This window comes from Homalodisca vitripennis, unplaced genomic scaffold, assembly GCF_021130785.1.
Source record: "Homalodisca vitripennis isolate AUS2020 unplaced genomic scaffold, UT_GWSS_2.1 ScUCBcl_13170;HRSCAF=23273, whole genome shotgun sequence".
NCBI classification, from domain to species: Eukaryota; Metazoa; Arthropoda; class Insecta; order Hemiptera; family Cicadellidae; genus Homalodisca; species Homalodisca vitripennis.
The window spans coordinates 1-11589 of record NW_025789294.1 but is presented as its reverse complement, the minus strand read 5'-3'; the positions used below and the strand labels follow the sequence as shown (position 1 = coordinate 11589).

Here is an 11589-nt window from a genome sequence, read left to right as displayed (position 1 = left end):
GGAGGTCTACTGTATTTGTAAATTTTATATTTTTTATTCCTTAAAATTTAATACTGAAATAAAAGTTTGTTTTTTTCAAAAGATAACAATGTCTGTTTTGAGTACCAAATTGACAATTAGAGAGTATGTGTTAAGAAACATCTTTTAAAAATTTGTAAATTTTATAAGAAATAAGTGGGTTTGACAATAAGCCTATATTAGGTATTTCCAATACTTTTTAATTAAATTTTAATTTAAAAAATGAAATAAAAATTTGTTAGGCTTATTTCCAAAAAAATTCCCTTCTTGCAGAGATTAACTCTTTTGTTGTAAAACAGCCATGAGAATTAATATCCCATTTTGGGTTTGCCAATGTTTCTGTAGATTGCATTAACAAAAATAACTTTCCTTCATATACTATATAATTATAAATCCCCCCCCACTTAATAAGTAACTTCTAATATTGGTTAAAACTTTGCATAAAAGTAATACCAAACATGTAAATTTTATTGTTTTTTTTAACAACTATTCAAAAGAAGAAGGCATTATATTTGGGAAAGGATACATTACCATGTGGTGAATGCAATAAAAGTCGTGTGACGCGTTCTAAATGCTCCCAAGACATATTAGCTACTGGGCATCCTGACAAATTTGGTGCCAACTCAGTTGAGATCAGGTATTACTGAATATTTCTCAGCAGCTTGAAAAAGGTTAATTAAATGGCTTTTGGGTACAATAATCATAGTGTATAACTAATCTTTAAAATATAACTTGAAAATGTTACAAATATTCTGTTATGGATGATTGTAAGTTGTTGTTCGAGTAAAATAAAATATGTGACACGATTTAAAAAGCTGGTATATACTTGCAACTGTCTTTATTAAACCATATTCATTTTTTTTATTAATTGACAGCCCTTGCCCCCTTAGAGATAAAGTTTTAAACTGAGACGAACATGTAAAGCTTTCTTTTACAACATTCAAGAAGAGACAGATTCTTGGATACTTCTAAACATGGGAGACATATCTTGTAAATTAATTTAGCCTTCAAAATTTATTCACATTTAGAGTATAAAGTATATTTTAGAGAAAAGTCTGTAAATCTGTTCTAAATCTTATTATTCTTGATGTTCGCTTTGGCCTTTAAAGGATCAAATAAACTCTACATCTCGAAATGTAATTTTGTAAAATTTTGTTTGCAAGTTACAATCCTATAATAAATTCTTCCTGATATGTAACAGTGGTTTTGACTAATTAAATTAATATTCCGAATGGAATGTCTATGCGAGATTAAAGTCCCCTCGATAGTACAAGGCAAAATATAACTGTACCTTGTAATATTTTTTTGTACATTATGATTATTACTTATGCACAGCACGAACAATATGCTGCAGAAGGAGCAATTATACGTGTTTCGTCTCAGTTTGACAATCTCAAACATTTCTTCTTCTTTTAATACAAAATTACTTATACCAGAAATAATTAGTTAAATAATATGTACTTATACCTCTGAACATTTGGAAATATAAATTACAATAAATACGTACCACAAGAAACAGGTTCAAATTACTTGTGGTTTCGAGGTTTATTAAGACATCTACTGTTTGTAGCGTCAATAAATTAATTTAGAAGGTGAGGATTATCCATCTGGAGTTGTTATAGTTTATAATTTACGAAGCACCACACCACATAATACAAAGAATGGATAAATAGTATTCAAAACTCATTTGGATAGAGCAATTACTTGAATATGAAGCACTATATAAACATCACGGTTGGCAGAAGACAGGACAACTGTCAATATACATGATTCCAGTTCTCGTTGCATCGTAACGATAACAGCTAAACGGTCAGTTTAGGACTGCTGTTGCCGAAAGGGTAATGTAAGGAATAAATAATGGGAGGTGAAGTTGTAGTGTCCTTATTTAACATAAATTTCACTAATTGTATTCCCTTTTTTAACGTTTCAATATCTTTTTTTCATAAGCGTGATTAATACTTTACCTTTGGTGAATTTGAAGTAAACTTCAGATTTTCAATTTATTACGGGTTTTGTGTACGAGTAGTTCTCATCCATCGAATATATGAGTCGAACCCATGAAGCGTGATTTTTTAAATTTAGGTTTCACGAACCACGCAATGCACTTTAAATATTTGGCTAAACGATAAGTATGTCCATTCCGATGTAGAAACAAAACTCTGTCTGGCATTTGGTATTATAAAATGATGTATCATTAAAAACTATGATTAATACATGGTAATTTTTTTTTGTTAGGTGTAGAGCAGTTTACATATTTAACCTTTAACGTTAAAGATTGTTTCCTGATAAAAAATAAAAAATGGAAACGCACTAAAAATCAATTAGTACGCGCGTAAGAATTAAATGCTTCCCTAAATGAGACACTATTTATAACGACTACCTAAATAAGCGTTAACAAATGGGTCTAGAATATGCATGAAGTTTAAATTTGTTGCTTTGTGCGGCTACGAACAAGATGACCAATAGTACCACAGCCGCCGTCCTTAAAGTTATAGTGGTTATAGAGGGCCTTCACATTACAAACTAAGCCAGTACAACATGTCATAAGTTTACTTTACCCGCTATGAAAGCATGTTGCGAAGGTATGGTTAGTACATGTAACTTAAATTATTAAAGGATTTTACGGTCAATATAAATTAGATTTTATATTATATAACGTTTATAACCACATAGATACATAAAGAGATGTTTTTGACAATATTTTTAAATCTTTAGCCGTGTTGTTTAGAAAGTTAAAAGTTTTCTAAATAAAGGGACATTGTGGAAGTGATATAAATAGGTCCTTTTGTATTAAAGTATTTATATCTTACATACACAAAGATACTACTTTATTTGATCAAATATAATTTCCATTAAAACTTGAGTAACAAGGAAAGCCTGAATTAAAGATAAACCCCGCGAAGTATGGTGGTAAAACACAGGGCGGAGAATCGAGTCGTCAAGCGTAATAACTCAATAACAAGCGTCTGGAAGCCGCTCTGGGTCATGTAACAGCTTAGTAGAACCCTCTCGCCCGGATCTAGCCCCCCGACCGCTCTGATTGCGTCCGAGAGGTGTCACGTGATCCAAGATGGCGGCGCCCATTGTATCACGTGATTCAAAAAATAGTGTTGTGGGAGAAAATTCCCGTCATGTGCGGGAGAAATTCCCCCCTAGCACACACACATAAACCTTATCCTAGTGTGTTATGGGGTGATTTGGGGGTGTCAAAAAACCTGTGTTTTTTTTTTTCTGTAAAATCTGGTGATTTTGGTGTGAAAAATTCGTGTTTTTTTTTTTCCGGTAAAATTCGGTGATTTGTTTTGTTGGGCTCGGCGGTGAGGGAGAAACGAGGACGGAGGGAATTCCCAATATGCTGGCGGCGCCCATGGATGAATTGGCGGGAACGGGAACCTAAACCTCACTAACTTTGGTTGTCCCGCGTATTTCAATATGGCTGCTGCCCAAGTTGGCGCGGGAACAGTAGAACATAACCTCAATTGTGAAATTGGCGGGAACAGGAAAACATAACCTCCAATGTAAAAAGGGCGTGAAAGTAAACTAAACAAGAGAAAATAAAGACGAATCGTACCTTATTGTGTGATGCGGTGAGTCCGATGTGGGACCTGGATGTGTTTCCGGAACAATCCGCACTACGTTATAGTAAACCCAGTTTAAACATTATCCAGTATAAAGAATCGTCCAGAGAACTGGTTAACATCCTACGTACTGATAATGTCCCGCTCCCCTTTGGAATTTGGAATATAAAATTTGAATGGTGAAGCCAATTGGAATAATTAAGATAAGGAGGTAGAGAGAGTATCTACCTGGGGAGATATATTGGTGAATCTTCCCACAATCATGCTTCACGGCCACGTGGGGCATCTATCCCCGCAACCTCAGTTGGAGCATGGACGGCAGAGTGTATGCCCACAGAACAATCGAAGAGCGATTGTTGGTAGATTCGCAAAGCAATACGGGGCAAGGACAACCACCTTTCGCGGGTGTTGAGTGGCTAAGGGGTTGATCCGTTGGACGGCCACAGCGGTGGTTTCTACGTCCCGTGAGGTCCTCCTCCATGTCGGGTAGCTGTCCTCGTATAAGGAAAATCCCTATGCGAGGATGCAAACGGATTTCCTCCCAAGCGGCTGGATCGACGGCAACGGAACTCCTCCCCGGGTCTCCGCAAAACCATCCACAAAACGCGTTCCCCGGCGGTTTTCCTCCCAAGCGCTGGAGCGCGGGCGGCTACTGGAACTCCTCCTCCCTCGGGTCTACCAGCACCATCCCAGCCGTTCGGTTGTCCGTAGACGGCCCCCTCACTGATTTGGCCCTGACACCTGAGCGACTATACTCAGGGACCCTTGACAAAACCCGCCCCGCATTATTGCCTCCCATTGGGGAGCTAAGTCCTCTGTAAAACATAGAGTAACGAATTAAACAGATGAAACACTACGTAGTTGGGCCCATTGATAATGTAAAGGAATGAAACGCACTAACTGCAGATGGTGAGAGGAGGGGTGGCCGAGCCGGCAGCCACTTCTACTTCCATGGATATGAGGGACTTTCCTGTGAGGTGGGGGTCGGGGGAGAAACCCAGCGTGGACAGGAGCCATCTACTGAGGGCGAGACTGTTGGTGTAGTAGACTGATTCTAACCTTCATCCGATAGAAAACTGAGGAGAGATCCCTCGAGAGGACTACGTCCCTCCTGTTCGAGGGGTTGCCGTCGGAAGTCCCCAAGAAGTACTCAGACTTCAACACAAATATCCATTTTTTGATTCTGTAAACAGAGCGAAACACCAGCAATATAATATGAAAAAAAAAAAAAATGAATGCCCAATATACTAACCGAAAATCGGCCCAATCAGAGCTGGAATTAGATTCCCTGCCATCACCACCCCTTGAGACGCCCTCGTCGGGAAAAAGTCGACGCTCCTCGGCTATAAGCCCTATCGGCAGCATCGATTAGCACTCCCTCAAGATGTCCAGAGGGGAAGTGATGTTTGGGGTTAGCATCAACCCGGTCCTCTTCCCACCATCCTCACAGCCCAATCCCCCCACACAACCAACACCGCACGGGGTCCTCCAACCACCTCCCCCAACCATCCACCGGTCCAACGGAAACCAACCAGCCCACACCCGCATCATACTCCCAACCAGACCTCCCCGCTCCCCCCCCCCAAGACCATCCGATCCCCCCCCATCAATTCACCGGTACCCAACGCAACCCCAGCCACGCAGTCCATCAACCACAACCTAGCCGTCCATTCCGACCCCCCCCCGCTCAACACATCCCACCAGACCCACCCCGTCCCCACCACATCCCTTGTCCCCACACTACTCCACCGTCCCATACCCCCACAACACATCCCGGTCCCACACAACCCCACACACGACCAAACAAATCACCCGGTCCACATATCCACACTCCACACCGGACCACCTAGTCCACCCACCCCCGCGGTCCCACAACCCATCCCAAACTCCACCAACCCAACCCCTATCCTACCTAGCCCCAACCTCAACGTCCCATCTCACACCGTCGTCCACCCCCCTAACCAAACCAACTAAACACAGCAACACACCCACCCACCGGTGTCCCACTTCCAAACTCCCACCCACCACCGACACACCCACCACATCCCACTCACAATCCACGGCTCCCCGTGTCCCCCCCATATATATAGTGTAGGTGGTGGGGTAGCACCGCCGAACCAAACCCACCACCCAGCCACGGTCCCCGCCAAACACCCGGTCCAAACTCCCACACACCCGGACCACACCACATCCCCCCATCCAATGACGCCGATACCAACCACCACGGTCCCCACAACATCCATTTACCCACATGACTCCATCCCAGGTCACCCACCACCGCTACAATGGGGGGACGGTGGTACGGGGGGGGTTAGGGGGGAAGGGGGGGGGGGGGGTTGGGGGGGGGGTGGGGGGGGGGGGGGGGGGGGGGGGGGGGGGGGGGGGGGGGGGGGTGGGTGGGAATAATATATATTATAATTAGTAAGAGGTTTAGGTATTGAATATTCAACACCCTTTGAGATCGCCGTCGTCGGGAAAAGTCACGCCTCGGCTATAGCCCTATCGGCAGCAGCGATTAGACTCTTCGTCCTCAGAGATGTCAGAGGGGAGAGTGAATGTTTGGGTTAGCATCACCGGTCCACAACACCCCACATCCCCTACACCCACACCAACCGTTTCCCAAATGACCGTCCCACACACCAGAACCAAAGAGTCGAGGTTGAGACTCATCCTACAAGCACAAAGTGAATTAATACATGGCGGGTCCCGCCCACCAGGTTTTGCGGGACTTAGCAGACACGAATACTGCACAGCACGAATGGAAAAATAGGATAATGGAAATCAACTCTTCAATACCGGCGCTTTATGGACATGGCATCCCCGGGCCCGCGTCGAGTGGTCACCCATTGCCCAGACCTGAAACATCCTCTGATCGAGACCCACGAACTCGTTTCTGAAATAGAGTTTCGATTATTAGGACTGCAGTAATGCGTAATTATAAGTACAATAACAAACGGTAACGAATAGTTACTGACCCTGTTCACCATCACGCGGAAGGACAGGAAGTGTAGCCCGATCATCACCATTATACTGAAAAAGAATGAAAAATAAAGTTAGAAAAAGCTGCCACACAACCAACCTAAGTAAGTAAAAATTATAGTAAGAAAATGTGAGCTAACCATATTCAGCATGGACTAGTAGACCCCGCTATCCGTAGTAAAATATCATCCCGGATAGCCCCGGGCACATGTGATCGGTTGACTCCTAAAGCCAAACCGTTTGAAGTGGAAGGTTGTTCCTAAAAAACACTTTACAAAGTTAGAAAACATGTGTTGAGGGAGCAACTCGATAGAACAATAAATAATCAAAACAATTATTACCCTCGAGATCGTTGCCAGCCAACTACAACAGCAACATGCGGAAAACGGTAAAACTAGTTGCCACAGACATAGCAAAGCTATCAAAGCAAGTGCCAGGCTGCAGCCGATGCACCGCGCTTTTATACGCGGACGCCTCCCTCCCCCCACCGGAAGACTCGCACTTGCACCGCATTAACTTGCAATTTGTGACCCACGTTTTTCCACACCACTGTAAGCCAGAATGGCTAGGCCCGTAGGGGTCCCAGTGCGGTTTTTGATTATAGTGAGTTTTTCCCCAGTAGGGCCCTATTCTTCCACTCTTTTCACTTTACTAATTCACTTTACACGGTGAAGCCCTTTCAATGTGACCAGTAAATTTGTGTAACAGCCCCCCAACCCACCGCTGTACACGATAGCGATTCACTCCATTACAAATGTATCGCAACCTCAACATATATTTGTCTCCCCTTGGTAAGTTTTCAATAAGCCACTTTACTCGGTGAAGCCTTTCCAATGTTGACTCAAAAACTTACCGAGAATCTTTACATTTTTTAAATTTTTTTTATTTTTTACAGCATCTCAAGCGAGTACATACGCCCTGGACTTACGGAGTTTTAGGCCTGCAATAGAGGTACTCTGTCACAGCACACACAAACAAAAAAAACACTGCTCCCGGTCCCTTACGGAAATTTAAGGGGCTTGCCGTAAGAGCAGTTTAAAGAGCCCCAGGACTTACAGTTTTTAAGCCAGCATTAGGAGCTTACCAATCATTCACCGCCCGCTCTAGAATTTTTCGTATCTAACCTACAGTCAAAAGTCACTTTACTCGGTGAAGCCTTTTCATGTGACCCCTTCGGCGAATCCTTTCCAAGCCAACACGTCGGGATTCTCAACTAAATGCCAGATCCCCCTCCGCCCCATTACCTAATCACATCGCCGATAATAATAAGCCGTTTGGTAATTTGTGCCAGCTTGTTTGTTAAGGATCTCGAAACGGCACTTTGCTGCAATCATTGCGCATTTCACATTGGATCCTCGGGGTTGACGTAATGTTGTGGCTACGAGCAAGCAAACCCTTGTGTTGTTTTTACAGCTACACGGATTTGCCCGGGCCCTCCTCGCACACTAATATCGATCCAGTTTCACGGTCATCACTGTGAAACGTTCTCAAGAACCTTCTGTCCTTCTCCAACCCCGCAGCGTGTAAATCACGCAAAGGGGTTTTGCATAGAGTGCGCAAGTACATTAAGCACTGTAGGGATAATCACCCTCCTCCCAAGAAATCTTATGGTAGTATAACTTCAAAGCATCAGAGCTGTTGTAACGATTTTTTTGGCGCTCAAGCCGTTCTCTAGTGAAAAAAGGGTGTTTAAATATAAATTGACATTGAAAAGATTTTTCGCCACGATCGCGAGCTCTTTAAGAAAAAAGGGTCTTTTTATTGCCCCTTGAAATGCGTGAAATTCAACTACTGCCACATCCATCAGAGGCCAACGTTTGTACAAGGCCACTTCAAGAGCTAATTTATGAAGCTGTGGAAACAGAGGAGTCCCTGACTATCTGCTTTTTGCAAATACGTCCCTCCCGCTACCAACCCTGATGCTAGTGCGTGAATAGTAAGACCGTAACAGACTCCTTCGATAATAAAATTTGTCTCTGAGAGCAATGTACATCAGAGGAAGGCTGTTTGTAAACAGAGTCCATTCGGCCCTCGTTAAGCGTTAAAGTATGCTCCCCGTCAAAGAGAAACACGCATTGCATACGACCGAAAACATTTGAGCCTTATAATCCTCCTCCTTGTCCGATTTAATATAATATTTTGGTTTTATTCTCCAGAGCCAGGTTAATGGAATTGAAATGAGGAGTGATTCTGATATGAACACATCGTGTGACCAATAAACGCATTCCCTCTTTTACCCCTTAAAGAGAACCCCGAGAGAGTCACCGCACGATTCTTAACAAACCCTACAATTAACGCATTTTTGAAAGATCACTATCCAAAAAGTAGACAGATCTAAGAAAAACCCCGGTTAACGCATTGATACGCTCTTTACGTTTTTGGAATCCGCGTAGGGGTTCCAACGTCCCATAGTCCTGCGACCTTGTCCATCTCAAACGTCTGACGTAAATTCTCAAATTTTTACTTTTAGACAGGAAATTACGACCAAACAGAGACGCGCTTATTCTGACTCAATGAAGATTTTTTAGCAGGTGGTTCTTCCCCCCACCACTTCCGCCTCCCAATTCGTATTTGAAAAGGAACTATGTGAAAAGAGACATTCAATTTTTGTCACAGTCCCTCAACATCCCAGGGCCGTCGCCATGGGATGTTAAATTAAGCACAGTTCATGATGGTTTTAAACGCTTTTAAAAATTTTCCGTCCTTTCCACAAGGAAGCGTGTACATTACGCGTTAATACCCTTTTTTTATAACCCTTTTCAGCTTCACATCATTCCTCTCTCTGCAAAACTAACCCTAATCCTGTACAAAACCCGTCACATCATAAAACTCACTATTTAGGTGTGAAATAACACAGTCGAGGTATTTACATGTTTTCATCTTCTCCGTCCCTTCCCCACAAGGAAGTGTAACACTCCGCTTTTAATACCCTCTCTATACCTATTTAGAGCCTGTTAAAATAGGATTATCTTCATCATCCGTGTCGTATTTCCACGGGCTTCATCGACTACCCTCAAAACAAAACCTCAATCCTGTTAAAGTCCTTACATCGTATAAAGTCGCATAGGATGTATAATCAAGTACAGTCGAAGTAACCCTATAATTTCCTCTCTTCTCCTTCCTTATAACTAGAAAATGTATAGCCCATCGTTGCGAAAGCGTTCAACCACTGGGTAGGTAATTTTACGTCCGCGTAGGAGGTCCTCATTTATACAATACCCCAACCCATTAACAATTACCCCCACCCTAAACAATTACCCCCACCCTAACAATAAACAGCCCGCTGTGGTTGCGTTATCACGGGAAAGGGGTTCAAGTAGAACCTGTAATCCTCGAAAGAAACGTGGATCGTTCATTTTCAGCTAACTGATCCAGAAATCGTAATCGGATCCCCTAATGTATGAATCCATATAGTGACACCTGACAAGTGTCAGGACCTGACGTAGCGGTCCGGGTCTTGCCCTCGCGCATGCTCCTTGGAAATGGCCGTATCTATAAGAGTCACTGGCACTCTAACTGTAGGTCCTAAAGCGAGCAAAGAGTCTTCGCAAGACCTCCGACCCATGTAAGTAAAGTTCGTTTCATTAATTTAGGTAACGAGTCGCCATCGAACCGAGGTCAGGCTCGTTTAGAAGAAATAGTTTAGCTTCTTCCATGACCCAGAATGAGACACACCTACAAAGGTTTAGCTACTTATAAGTGTTTACCCCACCACCGGTCCTACAAACCATCCGCTTAACGTTACCCGTGAAGCCGAGTGTATGCCAGTGGTTGAGTCATATAGTACTAAGCAGTAAGCCGCAGTGTTTGCACGAATAGCGTTTTTTAGTCTCAAAACGCAGACGCACGTCTACAGGGGGCCCAGTTTTTAATTGAATCATTCTGCTTGGAGCAGGTCCAATAACCTTAGAGAGTACGTTACTTTTTAAACGTGTTTGAAATCAACTGTAGGGCACCTTGTATCATGTAGTTATGATCATCTGGAAACATGGTAAACATGTCGAAGAAAATGCTAGATCACCATGGATGTTATTCGTACGGGAAGTACTGTGAATTCAGAAACATTTTGATAGTGAGTAGATCGCAGTGATCAAAGCCTGGAAGTCGTCTTATTTTTTCAAATTGTTCTTCCCTTCCAGTCTTGGAAACCTAAAATCACGTAACGAGGTTTTTTTCATTTGGGTACACCGTTTTTAATATGTCCAACTATGACGTGGTTGTCAACGGCCCAAACTGGGTACTCGTGGACTTTCCCATGATCGAAACGGAAGGTGAATCAGTGTAATCTTTCTCGACCATACGCACACAGCTTTAAACCTGTGGCTGTCTGATATTGTAATGTAAGGAACCCTCCAGAACAAGTCTTTATATCAAGACTCAACAGTAGCAGCGTCCAGCTGAAATTACAGCAATTGTTATCAGAGGCGGCTCTCAGAAAACCAACTCCTTGTTTACTGTTAACCACTACCTTTTTGTAATCTTCCGAAAAATCCCATCAATGGTCCTACCACGGGGAACGGCGTAATTGAACTCTTTAAAAGCGTCTGCCGGAATTATTCCGCACCCGAGCCACCCTCCGTTAGCCAGACTCATTTTATCATTTTCCATAAAAGGATACCAGTCCTTTGATCCGTCGTAGTTATGCCGACACTGCGTGTTTAATCGATTACTTGAACGTTCAACTCGTAACGAATCTCATCAAATAAATGTGCCATCGAGTTGTTCACTAGATTTACATTGCAAGCACATGCCGTCAGCTTTTTAGCCTGCAGCCGTCCCTTTAACAGTATGAAGCTTTTCGAACCGGTGCTGTGATTCTGTCTTGCTTGCTAATCGGTATTCTGATTTCCTCGTTATTTCATAAACGTAGAACGAGGCGTTACGGTTGATGGGTATGAAAATCCCACCCCGTTACGACTTCATCCGTACATTTCTCCGGACTCTATCGATAGAAGCAGCCATAACTTAAAGCCTAGAGAACTTTAGAAACTTTATGTTCTTTGATGTTAACGCT

General features: G+C 43.0%; 1 protein-coding gene across 1 annotated transcript; it reads left to right on the top strand.

Annotated features, from left to right (window-relative positions):
* The first annotated feature begins 4547 nt into the window (after positions 1-4547).
* Positions 4548-5570, top strand: LOC124375094 (pollen-specific leucine-rich repeat extensin-like protein 3). Its single transcript, XM_046833211.1, has 2 exons — positions 4548-4634; positions 5013-5570. Exons 1-2 carry the CDS (start codon positions 4548-4550, stop codon positions 5568-5570), a joined length of 645 nt encoding a protein of 214 aa, XP_046689167.1.
* Positions 5571-11589: the final 6019 nt, after the last annotated feature.